The following is a 22,546-nucleotide window of genomic DNA, read 5'->3' as shown; positions in this document are numbered from 1 at the left end:
AGCTCTGATGGGCCTTGAACTCATGACCCATCTGCCTCAGCCTCCTGAGTACCAGGATTTTAGGTGTTTATTACGGTGCCTGGCTCTTTGCAGCATTTTGATGGCTAGCTTGTTTTAATGGCATTACTGTCAAATGATTGCTAAAAGTGGAATTAATTATTTTTTAATAAATGACAAATTGTGTTTCTAGAAATATGTGATTATTGATTAAATTGAGTGTATATATTTTAAAACATTTTATTATATACATAGTTCTGTATTATACTGAAGGCCTCAAACTGGTAAATTATCAACTCTGAGATTATTTGACCCTAAACGATACACAACTGTTTTCCTTTAAGAAAATAATGCTGTTTTTACTCATTGTGAATACTTTCTCTGTCCCCAAATGCTGACACAGGCTGCATTACAGGTAAAAGAAAAACAAAACAAAACCAAGTCAACTAAAATTTAAGGAAAAACATTTGTGACATACTTTTTAAGGCGTTTTAACAACTGCATTCATTGATCACTATGAGAGAGTGCCCCTGTGTGTCCTGCCCATGCCTTTGCTTGTCTTTGGGTATATGTTTACAGTAATGGAGGAGAGCTGCTATCCCAGACAGTGTGCTGGCAGGCAGTGCCGAGGTTCCCCGATGCCCTCACCGATGCACTGTGGATATGGACATCACCTTGTGGTTTTAATTTATGCACCGTTAGTGACTAATGAATTGTATCTTAAAGTCATTTGTGGTCCCTGTTTGGGAAATGTCTGTTCTTCCTTTTACTGCCAGTTTCTGAACAGATGGTCAAGTTCCTCACATATTCTAGATGAATGTGTTTCCCTGGTTTTCAGCCCTATCTGTGTCTGGTGCTTCCGTTGCTTGCTCAGCAGTCCCCATCACAAGATCACAAACACCTCTCCCACGTAGCTTTGCTTTTCATGTTTATATTTTTGCTTTGTTTGTTTTTTATAATGGTCCTGTGGATTGAACTCAGGCCTCGTGTGTGGTGGGCAGGTGCTTTGCCACCGAGCTGTGTCCTCAGCCCTGGCATTTAGCTCTTTAATTAACATGTAACTGGGTTCTTGTGTGTAGTGGGTAGAGATCTACTTCCTCCCGTGGATCTTGGTTAGCAAGCCTCTTCCTCTAATGCTCTGTGCCTCAGCATGTGTTACACCCCACACCTCTTCTGTCTGAGGTGCCTTCTGGGCTGTCTTTTCTCTCCCTTGGTCATTTTGTCTTGATTATCCCAACACATTGCCATCACAGTTTTTTTTTATCAGCTTTACAGTTGCTCTTCATGTATGAGAAAGCAAAGCTCCCACCCCATCTCTCTGCAGACTGAGTTTTGTGGGCATACAAACCCCAGGAGTAATTTAATTTTGTTCTATGACAAGAGCTTTCGGGGGACTGATGAGGTGACTCAGTGGGTACAGACAGCACTTGCCACACTAGCCTGGTAGTCTGGGTCAGTCTGTGAAACAAAGTCATCCTCCAGTCTTTATGAATGCTGTGGCATTTGCTAGTCCTCCCCCAGAATACACAACGTAGTAATTAATTAAAAGAAAAAAATAAAGCCTTTGGGATTTTGATGGAGGTTATATTGGATCTATGAGAAATCAAGTTTGCTTATTTTATGATAATGTCTGCACCACAGTCTTGTTCTACCTTCTCTTCTCTAATGATTTGAATAAGGTTTTGCGATTTTCTTACATACCTTTGGTTAGACTATTCCCAGATACTTACATTACACATGTTCCTGTAACAGCTCCCTTTAGAGAGTCACAGTTCGTTCGTCTCTGCTATATTTGGGTGAGATTGATCTCCCTGTATTGATTTATACCCAGCAGTCTCACTAATGCTCTTGATACTGATTTCTCTCTGATTCTTTTGACTGTTCTGTGTACAGCATCCTCTCCCTAAGTAAAGACATCACACTGTGCTGCTTCCCACCTTCACCTTTTCCGTGCTCAGCTTGACTAGGACCTTTACGGCAGTCTTGAATGGTAGTGGTAATGGTGGTTCTTGGCTCTCACTTGCAGGTTCGGTGGGGAGGCTTGTCAGCTCTCACTCGCTCTTCTTAGTTGAGCGATGTCCTTGTCCTGTTGACCCCTTTGTCTTCCAGTTTCCTTTGAGTGTCCTCTCCTAACTGTCAGGTCATAAATGTGTTCGCAGAGATTCCAGCAGCAACATTGCATTCACTCTTATTAGCTGCTTACATATGGAACCCACTGCGATTTTTCACACCTCAGTTCTTTATTAAGGGACATTAATAGCAGAAGACTCATCCGTCTCAAGAAGTGGTTGAGAATACAAGTTTACAGTGCATTACACATCCCAGGAAATTTTATTTTATGTAATGTTTTATATTATTACTGTTTTGGCGTTGGGAGTCTTAATGTGGCAGCCTTGCACGTGCTGGACAAGCACACTACTATTGAGCTGTACTCCTAGCCCCATTATTTATGCTTAGTTACTAGAGTCTACAGATGCTACAAACACAACATTTAGTCCTCCCAAGAAACTAAAAGTAAAACCACCATGTGACAACAGCTGTGCCTGGGCCTGCACCTGAAGTGTATAAGGGAAGCATTTGGCAGTGACACATGCACACTCGAGTTAATTGCTGCTCTTCTCAGTGGCCAAGATGTGGAGCCACCCAGGTGTCTTCATCAAACATTCAGCTGAAGAAAAGGTTACATGTCCATGCATAAGTGCACAGTCTCATATAGCTTTAAAGAAGAATAAAATTGTCATTTGCAGGAAGATGGATAGAAGTGGAAACAGAATAGGCAAGTGTCAGAAAGATAAATAGTAAGTTCTTTCTCAATATGGAATCTAGACTAATATGTTAATACTAAGTAAATGAAATCCACACACATGAATATGTCATAATTAACTTTATGCTGATTTAAAATTTAAAACTAGAAAGAAAACCTAAAAGCACACAACCCCTTTAAAGATGTTGTCAAGGTCAGGGCTGGGGAGATACTCGTTTGGTACAGTGTGTGTTATTGTCAGCTTGAGGACGTGTGGTCAGGTTCTAGCAGCCCTGTAAAAGGCTGGGAGTTGTGGCCTACACCTGCAGGACCAGTGCTGGGGAATTAGAGCTAGGTAGACCCCAAGAGCTTGCTTGCCAGCTAGTTTTGACAAACTGATGCACTCCAGGTTTATTGAAAGAACCTATCTTAAAAAAATTAGAGTAACAGAGGAAGATCCTCAGTGTTGACCTCTGGCTTCACATGCACACACGCATACACAGATGACCATGTATACATGTGTAAAGTACACACATATTGCAAAAGTCAGTTACTTCTATTGCTGACTTACTGCGCTCTGCTGTGAAGGATGACCGGTATATGTGCTGTGGCAGAGCACTTGTCTATTGTCCTGCATTCTGTTTCGGCACCACACATGCAAGTACACATGTATTCATTCACACATTTGCTCCTGTGCAGACACAGAGTAATGGGAATTTTAAAAACAGTCATACACATGGTTTTAATTTTTTCCAAAGAAAAAATATGTAGAAATATGATTCATTTATAGATTGGCTTTTTATTCTTAAAATTTGAAAGATACTAGGAATTTAAAAAAATTCTTAATTCTAGCTGTTTCCTTTTCATGTTTTAGCATATTCATGTTAGAAAACCCTGAGATGATTCTCCCCTACTTCCCCTCTAGCTGGTTTCTCCCAGCTAAGTGTCATCCAGTTTCTGCAGAAGCGATCTCGCTATAGGTAGAAGTCTAGCTTCCAGGGCTGGAGAGATGGGACGGCTTCAAAGTAAAGAGTGCTTGCTGCTCTTGCAAAGAGCCAAAGTTTGGTTCCCAGCACCCTGAATGGTTAATAAGTTGAAGCACGTCTCAATTATTACGTCCCTTTCCCCTGTGCTTGTGTGAGACTTACTGCAAACTCTTTTTCTGGGAACACAGTAGTCTGAGCTCATGTATCTTGTTTAGGACTTCTCCAGCGATGACTCCAAGCTGGAGTATAATGTAGATGCTGCGAATGGCATTGTCATGGAAGGGTATCTCTTCAAGCGAGCCAGCAACGCCTTCAAAACGTGGAACAGGTAACAGACTTCAGACATTAGTCTTGATTTTAACATGTTTGCCATTTTCTGCCTTTCCTTGTAATTGGCAACTCTTTGCCCCCCCAGACTAGCTAAATTCTACAAATTCCTTAACTGTTTAATATAGTCCACTGAGTTGTAAGGGTCAGGTGAAAAGTGAGAACACAGATTTTTAGATTTGAAACTTAAGGCTTAGAGGAGAAAACTAGAATTTGTTAATGCTTGGTCTACAATGATTTTATATATATACATGCGTGTGTGTGTGTGTATATATATATATATATACACACACATATATATATATACACATATATGTATATATACATACATACATATGTTATTAAGAATTTACTTGTGGTTGGGTGGTAGTGGCCAAAGCCTTTAATCCCAGATATAGGAAGCAGAGACATGTGGATCTCTGAGTTTCAGGCCAGCTTGGGCTATAGAGCTAGTTCCAGGACAGCCAGGGCTATAAAGAGAAACCTGTCTTAACCCTGCTCCCCAAACTAAGAATTCACTTGTGGGTTTTAAGCCCAGGTGGTTCTGATTTTTTGGCCATTGTAATAGCACTTAAGTAGGGTATGGGAAGAAAATGGTAGCCATTATTTCTTTGTAATTACTAGCAAAAACTTAGAATTTTTGCTTAGTTAATTTTTATAAAATATAAAACTATCTATTAAATGTCTTATAAGAATGGAATTATAGCCAGGATTACAGGGAGGCACCTGTAATCCTACCAGGAGGTGACGGCAGGAGGATTTTCAGTCCCTGGCCTGCTTGGGTTGCATAGTATGATGTTGTATCAAAAATTGAAAAACAAAACAGAAAGAAAATATAAAATACTGTATTTCATACCTAATAGCATTGGAAGGTATCTTGGCTCAGGGCCATCCTTCTGCATGTTAGTGATTGATCTTTACTCAGGATGCCTCCCCCCCTTTTTTTTTTTAAATCGAAAAAGGACATTTTTATAATAAATAATTGAGAGTAGTGTCTGTGTTCTGGGTAATTGATTTGTTATTGCAAGGTCAGCTGAAATGTCTTCCTCTGTGTTAAGAGCAGGTTCTGCCTTCATCCAGTGATGGAGATGCTCCTTAAGATGAATGTCACTAAGATAGAGAGGGTCTCCTCACTAGTTCATTGGTGTACAGTGTGTTAATTTAAATGGGGACCTCACTGCTGTATTGAGATGGGTTCTGATTGCTCTTAGATTTCTTGGTGTTGAAATTCAAAAGCATCAGTGATATTTTTAAATGTCAGTGGTTTATGGAGCTTTTCTCTACTATTTGATGTTGTAGTAAATCTAAGTGGTACACGATTTATTTGAAAAAAATTTCTCATTTGAGAATGAATAATCTGGAAAGAATAAACATATTTAATATTAAGACTGAGTTATATAGAACTTTTAAGTAAGACCTGGGTATTGGAGGATCACCTATAATGATCTGTTATCAGTAATGCTTCTAGTTATTATACAGTGAAAGTGAAAAATTAAAATTGTGTTTCATGAGCTGAAATGTGAAACAGTAGTCTTTTAAGTCCTTATTGGGAAATTCTGTAGCTAGTGTAGGAACTAGAAGCAACTAGAACGTGGTAATTTTATAAGACTATTCAGCCAGAGTGGTGTTATAATGTAATGTTAGAATTGAAATTTATCCTGCAGATTTACACCTCCTTCAAGTTTAAGAAAACAAAAGCCAAAATACAATAAATCCCTAGAAACATAATCATCATGTTAGCAAGAAGAGAAAATGGATTTCCTTGGACCACTTTAGTGTGAAATGTCATCTGAGATTCCAAAGCGAAGCTCAGTTAGTCTTAGTGGGGAATTCAGTTGCTGTTCAGAGCAAATGTGGACCTTTTTTGTTCTTATTATTTGTCTTATGAATCATATTACCTGGCATTGATACTGGAGCAGCTGTAAAGGCCCCGCTGTAGATGTGCTAGGTCTGCGGGATGAAAAGGTGCCCCCTCAGAAATGAAGCTGCCGGTTGAAGGGCTGCCCGGGACCCCTGGGATCAGCAAGGACAGGGAGATCTAGCGAGATGAATGCAATGAAGAGGGATTTATTTTTCTCATGGATTTTGAATCTGGGAATTAAAGATTGGATGACTCCATTGAGGGGCTGTGTCGAGGGGCTGTGCTGAGGGGCTGTGTTTCAGGAGCAGAGCTGTGTGGCTGAGATCTTATCTTGAGATAGGAAGCCAAAGAGCAGGAAGGGAAATGACCAATTCCTGACGAACATTTACTTCAGGAGACCATCACTGATCCCTTGCACAGGCAGCATCCTCAATGATGTAGTCATCTAGCTCACTGCCCTGCCTCCAAGGATTTCACTCTCCTACTGGTACCACAGTGTAAGCCAGACCTAGTGCCAAACCTTTGGGGGGATAGACCATATGCAAAAGGTAGCAGAAGGGAATTGCACGAATGGGGTAAGAAAGAGTTCAGAGGCTTCTCAAATATCTAATTTCAGGACATGCAAATAATCTTCCTCCATCCATTTGGATTTAGTGTCTTATGAGTAGTTTTGCATCTAATTTATTATAATACATTCTGCTTCTCTGAATAAGACTATATATTCCTTAATATTAAAAACATCTCAGAGGCCAGGCAGTGGTGGTGCACGCCTTTAATCCCAGTACTCAGAGGCAGAGGCAGCCAGATCTCTGTGAGTTCTAGGCTAGCCTGGTCTATAGAGAGAGAGTTCCAGGACAGGCTTCAAAGTTACACGGAGAAACCCTGTCTCAAAAAACCATAATCAAAGCCAAACAAAGCAAAGCAAACCAAAAAGCCATCTTAGAATCTATCTCTTCAGACATTAAGCTTTCCTACTCACTGCTTATGTATTTTTTTAAAAAATAGTGTTTGATTAGTTTCAAGGAAAATCCCCACCCCTTTTTGTAGCTACCATAGGCACCAATCATAAAAATGATTCAGTTGCTCTTATCTATAATTTTATGAAATTATGTCATATTTTAAGCATCAGCTATCAAAGATGTCCATCCTGAGGGACATGTGAGTGTGATTAAGAATTCCCAAATGTTAAAAAAAAAATATGTCCTTCATGGTTCATAAATTATACTTCCTCTTTAAGGGCAGTGTCCAGTATTGATTAGTGTACCATGATAATTATGTTCTGTGTGTGAGAGCAGATGGTTCTCATGTCCTCTATGCACCACCAGTCATGTTCCTGCTGGATCCCGGTGTCTTATTTGTGGCATTGCAGCATATAAACGAGTATCCCGAGTATCCCGTTGCTCTCTGTGTGACCTTACACTTAGGGACTCAACCAACTGAGAGTCAACAGTTTTGGGAGAAACCAACTGCATTTAGCATGGAGGTTTTTTTCTTGTAATTGCTCTGTAAACAATTCAATGATATTATTTACATAGCGTTTACAGTATAATAGCTCTTGCGAGTAAATGGGGGGGGGGGGTTTGAGCTCACTTAATTCAAGGCCCAGGTGGGGAGGCACCATAGCCCAGAGAGGGCAGCATGGCAAGTCTTTCTGAAACACACACTCACACACACATTCTCTGTCTGTCTCTCCGTCTCCTTTCCCCCTCCCCTCTTTTCTTCACACACACATACTCTCACATTTATGATTCTATGCAAATGCTGCATTTTATCTTAGAGAAGTTGAGCATCTACAGATGTGGATATGTGTGACTGACTTCTAGAACCAAGCGCTACACTGACACCAAGGGACTGCTCTATTTTTCTGGGGGTGCTTGTAAGGTCTGCCATGGTGAGGTGAGCTTTCTTAAGTCATTTTCTCAGTATGGCAGTTTCAACTCAGACTGTAAACACTGGAACCCACATTTCTCTTTTGTTTCACAATTTGTTTCACAATGAATTTGGAAAGAAGACAACAAGGAAAGTAACTGTTAACATAATTCAGCACTAAGTTGAAAAGGCTAATAAAAGAAGCAGACTCCTTTGTTAGGCCAGAAAATATAACCCAGTGCTTAAAATGTATTATATAAAAGTTTAAAGCACAGTGTCCTATATACTGTTGGTACAGATAAAAATGTTTTTATTGGCTTTTTGTTTTAAACTATGAAGTGTGTACATAGACCAAAAATGAGTCTTCTGGGTGGAGTGTGTACACCTGTGGTCCCAGAACCTGGGATGGGGAGGAAGGAGGATTATGGGTGCAAGCTCAACCTAGGCTACACAGCCAAGCCTTGTCTCCGCCTTCCTGCTCCCCTAAAAACAATAAAGGAGTTATATTTATATGTGGCCTTAGAGTCTCTTATCATTTGATGATGAAGACAGATATGGGTAGGTGGGAGGTTTATCAGCCACTATTTTATGATCTTGGAAATTCTTAATTAATAACCCTACTTTCTTTCCGAAAAGTTTTTTATTTCCTTAAGGCTTCTGTAGGTGAATGTTCCTCTTACCTTCCAGGCACAGATTATTAAGGTGGTACAATACTATCTGTATTTCCAAGTTATAAACATGGAGGCAGACAATCATAATAGGTGTGTAAGGTAATAGTAATGTAATAATTCAAATATTCTCAGAGTATTTCAGTTTCTTAAGAATTGAAATTCTATAAAATGTATATATTTGTAATACATAAATACAACACATGAATACATTGCATTGTTAGGTCGTTAGCTTAAGCTTGTTTCTTTAATTTTTTTTTTTTTGGTCTTATTTTTTGTATCATGCTGGTCCTTTGCTTATTTGCGCATTTGCATTTTCTTTCTTTTACACCTTTCCCTTTTGTTTTAACCCTGCCCCATTTTTTCACATGACAGGAAAAAGCCCGATCATATCAGGTACCAAATAGCTTCCTGCCTTCCCTCCTCTTATCCAATTTCCTCTGTAGCACGAGAAAGCCTGATTAACCCGTTCTCAGGTGGATTACTTGCAATGGACAAAAAAATCTCTTTGTGCTCTAAATTGGAAAGAAAACATAAGAATTCATATGAGGAAGAGAATTGCACCTTTTAATTGCCTGTGTCCTCAGTTGATTTAAACTGGGAAAGGACAGTTGATGTGCTCAGAATTACCCACAGTAGATGAAAAAACAAAGGCCCCCCCCCATGGCTTTTGTTTTTTGACTTAAAGTAGCAAACTATGTTTAAGATGAAGCAGGGGCTGGGATGAGTCTTTTGGCAGCAGCTCATTGCATTAAAAGAATCTGTTGTCAGGTCATAGGTTTTCTTTGCCACTTTATTCCCTTTAGATTGTATTAAATGTGTATCTGTCTAGCACCTAAACATGAACTCATAACTTATATAGTCTTAGTTATAAAGCTTCTTTTGATTTGGAACTGACTCTGACTTTTACCAATATTTTTGATACTAAGATCAAACATGGTAAACTATATTTGATTTTTATCAATTTATTTTTTTCCCATTTGACCTAAATTTTGTCACCTGGAAGTTCTCCTTGATATGTAATAGTATTTATTTTTTTTTTAAAAAAATAAGTATAATATGTTGGTCTAAATTATACTAAATTGCTTTTGTTTGATACAGATACAAAATGTGTCTTACTTTTTTTACACTTAAGAAATTAGTCTTGGGCTGGAGAGATGGCTCACAGTTAAGAGCACTGGTTGGTTTTCCAGAGGTCCTGAGTTCAATTCCCAGCACCCACATGATGGATCACAACCATATATAATGAGATCTGATGCCCTCTTCTGGCATAAAGACAAAAATACAAAAATACAGATAGAGCACTCATATCCATAAAATAAATAAATATTTTAAAAATTAGTCCTATATTTTGTGCTCTATTTTTCAGTCTTGTAAATTATGTACTATGTTAGCTTTCAAAACTTGTCTCTTGTCTCTAGTTACAGTTTGTGTAGTACTTTAAAATTTCCAGTACCATGTGCTTCAAATGCTAAGTATTTGTGTGTGTGTGTGTATGTAATTCATAGGCTGTGAGCTGTTCATCACACTTTCCCTTTCTTGGGAATATTAATAGTCACTAGGATTATCTTATAGGAACATTTAAAAACTCCATTCCAGTGGTTGAAGAGAGAGCTCGGTCAGTAAAGTGCTTGCCTTGCACATACGAGGACCCAAGTTTGATCTCCTATAACCACACACGAATGCCAGGTGTAGTGGTATGTGCACTGAAGAGAGAGAGATGGGTGGATCTCTAGGGCTCACTGGCCAGCTGGGCTAGCCCAGTTTGTGAGTATAAGAGACCTTGTCCAAAGGAGTTGGGCAGTGCCCTAAGGATGATCCCCACGATTGTCCTCTGGCCTCCACATGTGTCTGCATGTATGTATATGCGCACCAGAACACAAGCATGCACTCCCCAGATGTGCACACAGGTATGTCGTTACTTTTAGGTACATGGTTGAGGTTCTGCCTGGTGTTAGATACATGTTTCTAATGGTAGTAGAAGGAAGGAAGATTTTGTCAGACAAACACATCTTTGTAATTCCATTCCCGCTACCTATGATGTATTATGCTTTCTTTAAGCAAGTAGCAAACAAAGAGAAATTTGTATTGTCTTTTCTAAGTGTTTTATAAAACATGATGATGTAAGAATGTCACCCAGAAGCAGATAAATGTCAGGGAAGCTGAACTTCAGGAACACATGTGCTCCATAAGGTTAATAACGGAAGGGAACAGTCTCCGATGGGACAGCAGCATTTTCATAGTATATTATTATTATTACTATTAATAGTTCTAGAGAGTACTATCCTAAGATAGACCAGGTCAAAAGAAAAAACAACTTTTGAGGATCTCAGAAGCACAACAATTTTGCATTTTCATATGGATGTCTTCCCATTAATAAAACTTTTTCTCAAACTGTGTAAGATAACTACTATGATATACAGCTTGTACATTTTTATTAATATAGTTCACCCTCCTCAAATGAGTTTTACACACAATGTTTTAATCAGATTCAGAGATTGTCTCCATTGCATGTCATCCCACGTGGCAGGGTGTACCACTTGGTTGTGTGTAGGAATTTCCTCTAACATTTCTAACCGGCTGCCTGTCCCCAAACCAGAGCCTTGGAAGTTCTTCCTTTTCTGGTCTGTTGATTTGCGTTCAGTGGCACCCCATTTTATTTTATTTAGATGCTAATTAGCAAACTTTTTCAATGAAAAAGGTAATAAATACACTTTTAAGTGGTAAGAAAACCCACCCACCCAGTAAAAGACTTAAACCCCTCAAAGTGTCTTCAGGGCTCTTTCTCAGCTTTGGAGAAATAACTAAAAATTTGAAAATAGAAATTCAAAGCACCCAAATATAATTTCTAGTGATTTGTATTACTGTCAATGAAAAGGTAGAATCTCTATCCGCTAATAGATTAATAACTAATGTTTATATTAAAAATCATCTCATATAAAACTAATTTAAAAAAATAACTCAAGTACTGTTCACTTTTCCTGCCTGTGAGAAGTCTTGCTTTCTTTATGAATGGCTTTTGGCTGTGATTTTTTTTTTTAATGTCTTTAGTTCTTTTTATTATTTTAGTAAATTAGAATTAGTGCATATGGCTTGCATTGCCTAGCCATTTTCCTTAAGAAGATTGTGAGCAATTGTTTTTGCTAATAACAGTGATGAGGAGAGCTATTTAAACAGTTGGTGGGATGGGGAGGGGGGGTCATATATGTAACATGTTATTCGTCTGAGAAGTAAGAATTCTTATATGAGATAAAGTTTGTGATAAAGTTTGATTAGTCTGTCTTGTTGACCAGATCAAACATTTGCTGAATTAGCTTCTGAAAGTTTGTAAATAAAGCACCATTTATCTTAATATAAATGGATATTTTATTTGTAGTTTATGTTTTCTTTATCATAAAAATAGAGATTTGAGGGGAAAGATATTATTTTTGCACCTCAAAAAAAAACAAAAAAACAAAAAACAAAAAACCTGTAAATTTGTACTTTAACAATAGTTATGGCCTTAACAGGAAAAAAATGAAAGCTTTTGTTAAGATATAAAGTTATGACATAAAATGAACCAAAACATAGCTAATTTATCTCCCTAGCCTGTGATTTTTACGATTATTCTTAGTTTTCAGTAGTTATCTCACATGCCTCAGTTTATGGGAACAGAGCAGTGCATTTCTCCAGACACCATCACCCGACACGGGCATCTAGACTCACTTTCCAGCCACAGAGTGATCCATGTGCGCCATCTTTAATCTGTCTGTCTTTATCTAGACGCTGGTTCTCCATACAGAACAATCAGTTGGTTTACCAGAAAAAGTTCAAGGTACGTGCCTTGTTAAGCAATTGTGAAAACTGGTGAGTTCTGGTTTTAGTTCTTTGTCTCTTTGTCTTGGTGAACACCAAAGTCCATAAATATCCATATGCAAAATTCTGAAATTACTGTTTATTGGTTTATGTTTGGATATGCACAACAAGTGGAGTGGAAGCTGTTAACACTAGTCCTTACAAGCTGAGTGATTTGATTCTCAGTTCTTTTCGAAAATAGATTTATTTTCATTTGTGTGTACGTGTGTGTCTGAGTGCACGTTTGTGCGCCTGACTGCAATGCCCCCAGAGGTACCAGACTGCTATCGTAAGGCATGGTCTCCCATGCAGTCTTGGCCAGCCTGGAACTCGCTGTGCATCCCAGGCTGGCCCCCAGCTGACAGAGATCTGGCAGCCTCTGCCTCCTGAGTGCTGGGATTAAAGGCGTGGGCCGCTGTGCCTTGCATTGCTTTCACTGTCTTTAATTATGAGAGTGTATGTGTCTCTGTACATGTGAGTGCAGGTGCTCACAGAGATCACGGGTGTTTGGTCACCCTGGAGAGGGAGTGCAGGTGGTCATGGGCGCTGATGTGGGTACTGTGAGCAGTGAGGACCCTGAACAGCTCAGCCATTTCTTTAGTTCTCTAATTATGGATTCTTCCTTTTTAAACAGCTTTTTCTTTTTGCTTCTTTGAATGTGTATGGGTATTTTGCCTGTATGTATGTCTCTGTACCATATATGTAGTGCCCACAAAGACCAGAAAATCGCATCAGATCCCCTGGAACTGGAGTTACAGGTGCTGGGAATTGAACCTGGGTCCTCTAGCCAGTGCTCCTAACCTAGCTAGTGCTCCTAACTGCGGAGGCATCTTTATATCCCCCTTTTATATGGATTTTATTTTTATTCTTAATTATGATGTGTATACGTATGTCTTGCGTGTGGATTTGTACACTTGAGTGCGGTGCCTGAGGAGGTCAGGAGAGGGCATCAGACCTCTTGGAATTGGAGTTAAGAGGCAGCTATGAGCTGCCTGACCCTAACTAACCCTGTCCTCTGTCAGAGCAGTATACACTCTTAACCACTGGGCCATCTCTCCAGCTCTTAATTCTGAAGTTTTAATTCCTAGCTTTAAGATGTTTTGTGTACCAAGGCTATTACCTTCATTTTATTAAGTCCTTTTGTTAGTTATGTGGCAGGATGAAGTCTAACATCCCATAGTAATATTTTGAGGCAGCAGACAGTTTGTCTTCTAGAACACATTATTTTAGGACCAGTGGTGATAGGGTAGAATGCTTTAAAATGACAGAAGTCAAAATGTACACTGTTAATAATGTAGATAGGAACCCTGTACTTTGTTACTGATGTGTTTATGTGTTTGTTTTCTTGGCCTCATGTCAAGGTAAGAGTTTTATGTATTGGGAAGGTGTACTGGGAGAGTTTGTGAGAATGCTAGACACTGGAAAGAAAACCATCTGTTAATTGATAGTGTAACCGTGACTGTCAGATACCTACTTGGCCTGTGAGATGGCTGCACTAATTACAGGTTTGTGGGAACTTTGTAGCTAATCCATTGGTGCTTTCTTCTGGTTTCTACACAAGTATTTTAATTGGGGAGTGGTAAAATCTTTTCTCTTTCTTGTAAGAATTTTAAGAAGAATATACCAATTTTTTGTTTCTCATTGGAATACTTAAAACATGATTTATTAAAGGCTTCTCTCTGGGGAGAAAGTAGCTTTTCTGTATATGAGTGGGACCCCAAAGAATAATGGGTGTCAGTGGGGTGGAAGAAGGCCAACAAGGAGATAATATTTTTGAGTATTTGTTAAGTGTCGAGTGTGAACCAGTCCTTTCTCTAAATGATTGCACTTGATTTGCGTATAGTAATTTGATGCAGCAGACTGAGCAGTATGGAACTGTCTCTGTTAGTTCTATGTCTGCCTAGTTCCTGTCTATAGCAGCACTATGAGGAAATAGAGGTCTTTTAAGTGAGGCCGTTGTTGGAGTGCGTTGCAGCCTACTGTTGCTGGCAGTGCTGGGAGCGGGCCCGCTAACCCTTCGCTTGCCTCCTTGCTGCAGGACAGCCCCACTGTGGTGGTGGAGGACCTCCGACTCTGCACAGTGAAGCACTGCGAAGACATAGAGCGTCGCTTCTGCTTTGAGGTCGTCTCTCCGACAAAGTAAGACGCTTGCTTGGGAGAATTTGAGAGCTGTCTTCATGTTTCTGTAGCTTGTCCCAAAAATCTGCCAGATGTGAGAGCTCTGGTTTATGATTGTCAGTGGAGTAGAAAAATTAATGTTTTAAAGTGAATTCCTGTAGCAACTATAGATGTTATATCCGAGTATTTATGAAACTTCTCTCCATGTGTCATATTCTTTAAAATCTGTAGATATTGCTTGTTTATTTACTTAGTGGGGCCATGAGCATGTTAGGCAAGCAGCTACTGCTGAGCTGAGCTGTGTTCTTCTTGGAAGCATATGAATGTGCCCTTTATGTAAACATTTATGTGAAAACATGGTAAACTTCTTTGTTTATATCTTGATGATAGTGAGAATTGAACTCAGGGCTTTGAACTTGGCATTCTCCTGTCTCTGCCTCTTGAGTAGCTGGGATTACAGATCTATGGCACCAAACCCGGTGGTCCATGTGAAAATTTTTTTTTAGATCTTATGTTGAATTGAAAGTAAATGTTAGATGAAATTTTTACTCCACTTAAAAAAAAAAGGTACTGTGGAGAGAAAAGGAGGGAGGAAGGGAGGGAAAAGGAATATGAGAGAACACACACATATATACACATGTACACACAAATGCATGCATGCACGTGCACGTGCACACGCGCACGCGCGTGCGCGCGCGCGCGCACACACACACACACACACACACTTTACCCCTTTGAGAGGATTTCCTTATGTAGTCTGGTCTGACCTCATTCCCAGCCTCGAGATGTGGGGTTACAGGTATGTACCACTGTATTTGACTCATTGGCATTGGGATAGGTCTTTGTTTTTGAGTGATGATTTTGTTTCATTTGTAGCTTGATGTTGTCACAATCATACTTTGCCCTATAGATGGATGAATGTTGACACCTTATTTCAACTAAAACTGTTTTGTTGCTGAAGAGTATTACTGGGCAAGAAGAGAGATGGTTCATGGTTTAAGAGCCTCAGCTGAGCTTCCAAAGGACCAGGGTTCACTTTCCAAGAGCACACATTGATGGCTCACAGCTGACCATGACTTCAGGCTTGGGGGGTCTCACTCTCTCTTCTGGCCTTCAGGGACATCACACACACACACACACACACACACACACACACACACACACACACACACACAGACAACATTCAGGCAAAACACTAACATACATACAATTTTTAAAAATGTACTGAATAGCACAATGAGAAAATATAAAATGTATGGCTGTTTTCCCCTTCTGATCTAATGTCTGACAGAATGATGCTATTTCCTTGTAGAAGTTGTATGCTCCAGGCAGATTCTGAAAAGCTTCGCCAGGCCTGGATTAAAGCTGTGCAGACCAGCATTGCAACTGCTTACAGAGAGAAGGGCGATGAATCAGAGGTTAGTAGAGGTGCTGTCAGCATCTTGGGGTATGCTGCTACATGTTTTAAATTTCACTTGTGACATATGATTATGGCATCCTTTTTATGGAACGCCATTTTATGTAATTGAAATTTTTTAAGACTTTAGAGTCAAGTTCTTTTTATTTACCTTTTTTGTATGTTCTTTCTCCCTCCCTCGCTTCTTTTCCCTGCTTCCCCTACTCATACTCCCTACAGTCTCTCTTTCATCCTTCTCTTTATTTCTTGTCAGGTCATGTAGCCCAGGATGGCTTAGGACTCACTCTGTAGCTGACAGTGACCTTGAACTTGTCCTCCTCCTGTTCTGCCTCCTGAGAGCTGGGATTGCAGGCATTCACCAGCACACCTGATTTTAGACTGCTTGGGATCAGGCTCAGGGCTCTGTGCATACTATACACATGTAACTGAGCTATATCTCCAGCCCTTACCTATTCTTTTCTTTCAGTGTCCAAATATATCTTTATTTTAGTGTTTGAATGTATATTCAATGTATATTCCAGATTGAAATACAGTGTTCCCCTGTTAGTGGGTTTCTCCTAAACATTTTGATATTTTTCATTAATAAAAGATTTTGTGAGTTTACAATTAATTTTATGTAAGTAAAATGCAAAGAAGGAAAGTCCTGTTGTCTCTTAATTGAAAGCTTCTCAAAGAATCAGCAAATTCTTTGGACGGGCATAAATGAAGCCTTGAGAAACGAAACTGTTTCTGGGTCTTTGGTGTGGGCTGAGGCATAGACTCAGTGATAGATTGCTAATAGGAATGTTTTCTAAGTTGTATTTCAAAGATTATCATGGGCAACCTGGGACTCCCAGGAGTAGATGAAACTAGAAGCTTCTTAAGCAGGCACTGAGGGAACTCCTTGTTCTAAGCAATTAGTCTCCGAAAAGGGGTTTCTTCAGTCTTATCATTTACCTGGCTATTGTTGAGTACAGATACTGAGAATATTGGCAAAGGGCATGTTGCTGAAGAGAGCCCCCAATATTGTGTGTTATCTGAATCACCTCTCCATTCTGGGTCAGTTACCCTTAAATGTTCCGTGTAATATAGTTATTAACCTGGGGTTGTCCTTCACTATTTTCCAGGAAGTGAGACATTTGAAATTCCATGTTCTCCTGAACAGTGGTTTATTTTGTTGTTACATTTGTAGTTTGGCCATGTATAGAAGTTATAGGTTGGAAAAAGTTATCCTTAAGAAACAACATTATAGCGGGGTGATGGTGGCTCACGTCTTTAATCCCAGCACTTGGGAGGCAGAGGCAGGTGGACCTCTAAGAATTTGAGATCAACCTGGTCTACAGAACAAGTTCCAGGATAGCCAGAACTACACAGAGAAACCCGGCCTCAGGGGTGGGTTGGGAGAAAAGAAACAGCATTAAGTTGTTTCTTCTGCTTTTGTTCTTTAGTTTCAGGGTTGCTTTTTTTATTACTGACCTTTCCTATTCTCTGCAATTCTCTCTTTCTGGAACTTCTGAATAACATTCTTTTCTGTTTTTGAGTATTGCTAATTAGCTAGTGTCTCTCTAGTTTTCAAGAATTCAATTTTGTTCACTGAATATTTATTGAATCTGTTATTTTGTCACAATGAGATATTAGAACTAGCTATTAACCTTCACTTCTTGAAAAAAGCTCTCATTGTTTAAGTCACACCCCTAAAAACAATTAAATTGTGTTGAAAACCAGGCATCTATTTTTATTTATTGTTTTTTATAATCTTCTTTGTTATTTAGTATTGATCATATACACCTAGCACTACTTCCCTTTAGTCCTCGCTAAAGAACACCACTTACTTTCTCTCCTCTTTTTAATTTTTGTTGTTAATAATCCTCTGAGCTCATGTACAAAGGTGTGTGGCTAACTCCTGAGGCACATTCCCCAAGGAGGGATTCTCCTTCCCTCTGCAGCCATCAACTGCCAGTCTCTCCTGATAGGAGTGGGGCCTCATGGTCTCATCCATCATCCATGTGAGAGTTTTGATTGGCTTGATCTTGTACAGGTCTTCTGCAGGAAACCACAGTTGCCATGAGCTGATGCAGTCAGCAACCATGCCGTGTCTAAATACGAATGCTCCATAGTTCTCCCCCATGTCTGCCAGCTCTTAGACGACTCTGCCCTCTCTTCTTCCCTGAGCCTTGGATGGTGGGTGTTTGAAACAGCTGAGCCATCCACAGTTGAGCACTCAGAGTTACTTATTTTCAGCACTTTGAGCAGTTATGAGTCCCCGCGTTAACCACTACTCACTGCCAAGTGAAACTTATCTACCAAATTGAGAATAGCACCAAAACATCAGTAGCAGCATAAACATTTAGAGTACAGTTTGACTGTATGACTGTTTAGCAGAACAGTAAGGTTAGGTTCCCCCTGTGTTCTGTGATCTCCAGGCAGGTGTACAGTACCAGGCACGAAATCCCTTTTGTGAAGTAGACTTCAGATTCATACAGATATCAGTTGGTTGACCCATAACCATTATGCCATTATTGTACCAGTGGGAGCATCTTTCTAGTGAGTCGGTGTTGTTAGCATGTAGGTCCCAGTGCTGGGTAAGACCATTGATGTCTCTTCTCTCCCCAGCAGCTTCTGGCACTGTGTAAGGCAGCCAGCAAGGAGAGAGTTTTAAGGTCAGTTTGAGGTTGATCTCTCTGTGTCCCGCATCCAAAGTGAGTGGTGTCTTCAGCAATAGGGTCTTACCATCTAGTTACTGTGGGCAAACAAGAGCAGTGGCCACAGCCTGTGATATCTGGGGTGCATCAGGACCTTTCTGACCAGTAACTCTTAGGAAAGTATCCTGAGTCATAAATTTAAAAAAAAAAATCCCTTAGTTAATTCTGTAGACAGCTAGATTAAGAACTGTTTTAGAGGTTTTTCTTGGCTCTCTTGTAATGTATCAGTGACTTTAAGTTCAGGCTATATACTGAACACCCAGTTAAGATCTGTTGAATATAAGGTTCTCGTACGTTTGGACTGTGTTGAGCAGCAACCACAGCCTCTTTCCTAGGGCGTGAGGAGTCGGCTGGCTGTCTCAGCACTCACTGTGTGCACTTCACTCCTGCCTTTGATCTCTCAGCTGAACCCCATCTAGAGACTCTGGTTTACTCCTCCAGAGAAAAAAATGTCTATCCATTTTCACTTACTGGCCTGGGGTTGGGGAGGGAACCCTGGGGTATAGCTGCTTCCTGACCAACCTTGCCTTCATTAGCTCTCAGCATCTCTCATTGGGAGCAAAAACATTAGCATATCAAGGAAAATTGGGAGTGAACCAATATGATTTCTGCCTTAAATTCTGATACCCTTTCCATAGGTAATTCTGTTCGTTAACTTTACATTTCAGATATCTTCTGATAAGCCAGATCTATTTCTAAAATTGCAAAATCTCAAATGTCCGTAGAATTTCAGTACAAACAAGTTCTTCCCCTTGAGTGAGTTGCTAGCAGGCTGCCTCATCCCCATCCCTTTCCCCTGGCCTCGGATGAGATCTCTTGCATAATCATGGTACAGGCATCAAAGTGGAGTATGAGCCTTGATGTGTGACCACCATTTAATTCCCAAATGCATTCATGTGGAAAAAGCAAAATGATAAAGTTAATTGCCATGTTGCCCTCAGTCAGAGTAGTTGGTACCTTAGGGTTAACCTGACCTTTGACCTTACAAGTTTGGACTAGCTATTCAGCTGGGTCTTACATAGTTGGCAAGAATGTTGTATGTAAATACTGTGTTCTCAGGCCATCCTTTTACCTGCTCCATTTTCCCAGTGTAAGGTATTCTTATAACCTTTGGGTAGTAAGTATTTTGAGGGGAAGTACTTTGAAATTGTGTAAATATTCTGTTCCTTGTTCAGTTGGATTTTAGTTTATGACAAAATTTTAGCTGTTTCTGTGTGCTTTTATTTTATTCAATGTGTCATAATCCATTATTTCCATTATTTGTTTGTGTGTCTCAAATTGACTCATGTCTGTCACATGCAAGCCTCCTTCTTCCCCTGTGTCGGACCTGGAAACCTGCATAAGGTTGGGCTCTTTAAGTGGATACTGGCCCTATTTTCTGAAGACACCAGGAATGCCACGTCCCTGTGATTGCCTTGTTTGCTCAGCCTTTCCTAATTCTGTGTGTTTTCAGTAAAGACAAACAAGAATCAGACTCTTTCCCCAGTACTTCTGGACTAACACACTGGCTTGTACAGAGTGCAGTGTTTTTAATTATGGAAGACTAATTGCTTAAAATCAAGAGCCACATCTTGAATTTGGTTTATTGCTACATGTAGCCCATTGCTTATTAAATACTCTATTATTGGTTTGATTGTATACTTAAAAAGTTAGCTTTTTGCATATCATGTTTTGGTTTTGGTTCACTATGAAGATGATATATTTTCTAGCATTTCACTGTGTCAATAGCATAGTCTTTCTAGTTTTTTACTGTAGTAATTAAGTTAACATCTTTGGGGAATGGGCATAAAATACTTTATTCTTTTTGTTGGCTTTCTTCTTTCAAGAGGGCCTTCCTGTGTAGCCTGGGTTGTCTCTGAGTTTGTGATACCCTTGCCTCAGCCTCCCACTTGTTGGGTTTGTCTTATTAATGAATCTTAATAATATTATGTCTCCAATCTGTCTTTGCCTTTCTCTCTGTCCTCATCTCCTGTTTTAATGTTCAATGTCAGTAATCACATAATTGTAAATGTGTACATTTCTCTTGTGTTGATGAAGCCTATCCATAAGAACCCCTGTCTTTTCATTCTTCAGTGCCTAGAATAATGCCTATCTAAACAGATGTTTAATTTATAGGCTAGAAGCATTTGCTTGTAGTATATAACATGTAGTACATTGTTACAGTTCTTTACAAAAAGTATTAAAATTACCAAATAATTCTCAATTCTTTTAGAAGCTGGATAAGAAATCATCTCCATCAACAGGAAGCTTAGATTCTGGAAATGAGTCAAAAGAGAAATTATTGAAAGGAGAAAGTGCACTGCAGCGTGTCCAGTGTATCCCTGGCAACAGCAGCTGCTGTGACTGTGGTCTGGCAGACCCACGGTGGGCCAGCATCAACTTGGGCATTACCTTGTGTATTGAGTGTTCTGGGATTCATCGGTAGGTATGCTCACCCGGATCTGGAGAGTTCCTTTGGGCTAAATACATGGTGTAAATTACTGTGTTTTCTTGTTAGTGGATCTTTCCCAGTTCCCTGGTTTAATTAACAGTTTATATTTGCACATTTTATAGAGTGGATGATTTTAATTTGTAAAGAGTGAGTGTGTGTGTGTGTGTGTGTGTGTGTGTGTGTGTGTGTGTGGTCGTAGATATGCAATTAGTGACTTGATAACTTTTATAAAAATAGTGTGATCTTTTTCCTTATGCAGGAGTCTTGGGGTTCACTTTTCGAAAGTACGATCTTTAACCTTAGACACTTGGGAGCCTGAGCTTTTAAAGGTGAGATAAGCATTTACATGAAATATTTCACAGGGCCTGTAGATCTCCTCTATCTGAGATAAGCTAGCAAAGTGGGGAAATTGAAGACTGAAGTAGAGAAGTAGATGGACCAGGAGAAAGAAAGTCTAAAAAGTTTGACAGCATTGAACAAGGAGTTAGTAGGTATCTGGTGATAGAACTCAGGCGCAGGTTGAGTCCTTAAATTATTGCAATGAGCGCTGTGTTTGATAGATTTTACTATTTCTATAAAGTGGGAGTGAGGGTCATTTTTATAAAGAGATCTAATTTTAATGTTCTGTCCTCGAATTGGCCAGTGTTTGCTATACTTAACGCATTGATGCTTTATTGTCAAATGTCTTACCCAACCATGGGCCTAGGCACAGTCAGTAGTTGTGATATATAGATAAACGTGTGATGAATATGACTTTCATTTAGAAGTTTATTGTTATTATTTTTAACGTGTATGTGTCTGAGTCTCAGTGTGGATGTATGCACTGAGTGCAGGTGCCTGCAGAGGGCAGAAGTCTCAGGTCCTTGCAGCCAATGTGCATTCTGAGACCTGAGCTTGCATCTACTACAAGAGCAGTGCAAGCCCTTTAACCAGGAGCCATCTGTCCAGTCCTGGTTTTCAATATAGCTATGTATGGGATGGATGGAAAGATATATAAACGTATGTATGTATGTATGTATGTGTCTATCAATGGATCAATGGATGGATGAGTGGATGGATGGATAGATGATTTCTGTTAGGTACCTGTTATAGGAGTAATGATGTTCTGATAAAGAATAGCAAATGGGTAATAATCTTAATTCTTTGGCCCATTTTAACTTTAAAGTTTCTTCGTGAAATGAACAGTTACAATATATAAAGAGGAATTAGTTAATTGTACCCACTGTAAGGACTTTTAAAGTCTAGCTTAATTTTAGGGCTTTTATTTAATTTATAGCTTGCTTTTTTTTTTTGTTTTTTTTTTTGTTTCCTGCCAAATAGCTTATGTGTGAATTGGGGAATGATGTTATAAATCGTGTTTATGAAGCTAAACTGGAAAAAATGGGAATAAAGAAACCACAGCCAGGACAAAGGTACCGTTGCCTTATTGTGATACTCTCTTCCCTAATCAGAGATACAGTGTGACTTTATTCTGTCACAATTGACATAAAACATTGTGATGGAGTGTTTAGAAGTCATAATTATTACTTCTGTTTAAATATAACCATGTCTGTCTTTCGTATATTCATTAGACCTCTACATCTTATTGTAGATGTACTCATTAGACCTATACAT

At 39.4% G+C, this 22,546-nt stretch overlaps 1 protein-coding gene across 3 annotated transcripts in view; it reads left to right on the top strand.

Moving 5' to 3' along the window:
• The window catches only part of Acap2 (ArfGAP with coiled-coil, ankyrin repeat and PH domains 2), a 115,135-nt gene that overhangs the window by 72,722 nt on the left and 19,867 nt on the right, over positions 1-22,546 (top strand). For all 3 annotated transcript variants that reach the window (XM_051191307.1, XM_051191309.1, XM_051191308.1), the window contains exons 10-16: positions 3,942-4,054; positions 12,214-12,265; positions 14,324-14,424; positions 15,716-15,821; positions 20,714-20,922; positions 21,192-21,261; positions 22,253-22,344. In XM_051191307.1, the coding sequence (XP_051047264.1) occupies positions 3,942-4,054; positions 12,214-12,265; positions 14,324-14,424; positions 15,716-15,821; positions 20,714-20,922; positions 21,192-21,261; positions 22,253-22,344 (743 nt within the window). The remainder of the gene's footprint in view (positions 1-3,941; positions 4,055-12,213; positions 12,266-14,323; positions 14,425-15,715; positions 15,822-20,713; positions 20,923-21,191; positions 21,262-22,252; positions 22,345-22,546) is intronic.

This window comes from Phodopus roborovskii, unplaced genomic scaffold, assembly GCF_943737965.1.
Source record: "Phodopus roborovskii unplaced genomic scaffold, PHOROB, whole genome shotgun sequence".
NCBI classification, from domain to species: domain Eukaryota; kingdom Metazoa; phylum Chordata; class Mammalia; order Rodentia; family Cricetidae; genus Phodopus; species Phodopus roborovskii.
The sequence above is the reverse complement of the archived record's forward strand: the minus strand, read 5'-3'. Positions and strand labels throughout refer to the sequence as shown.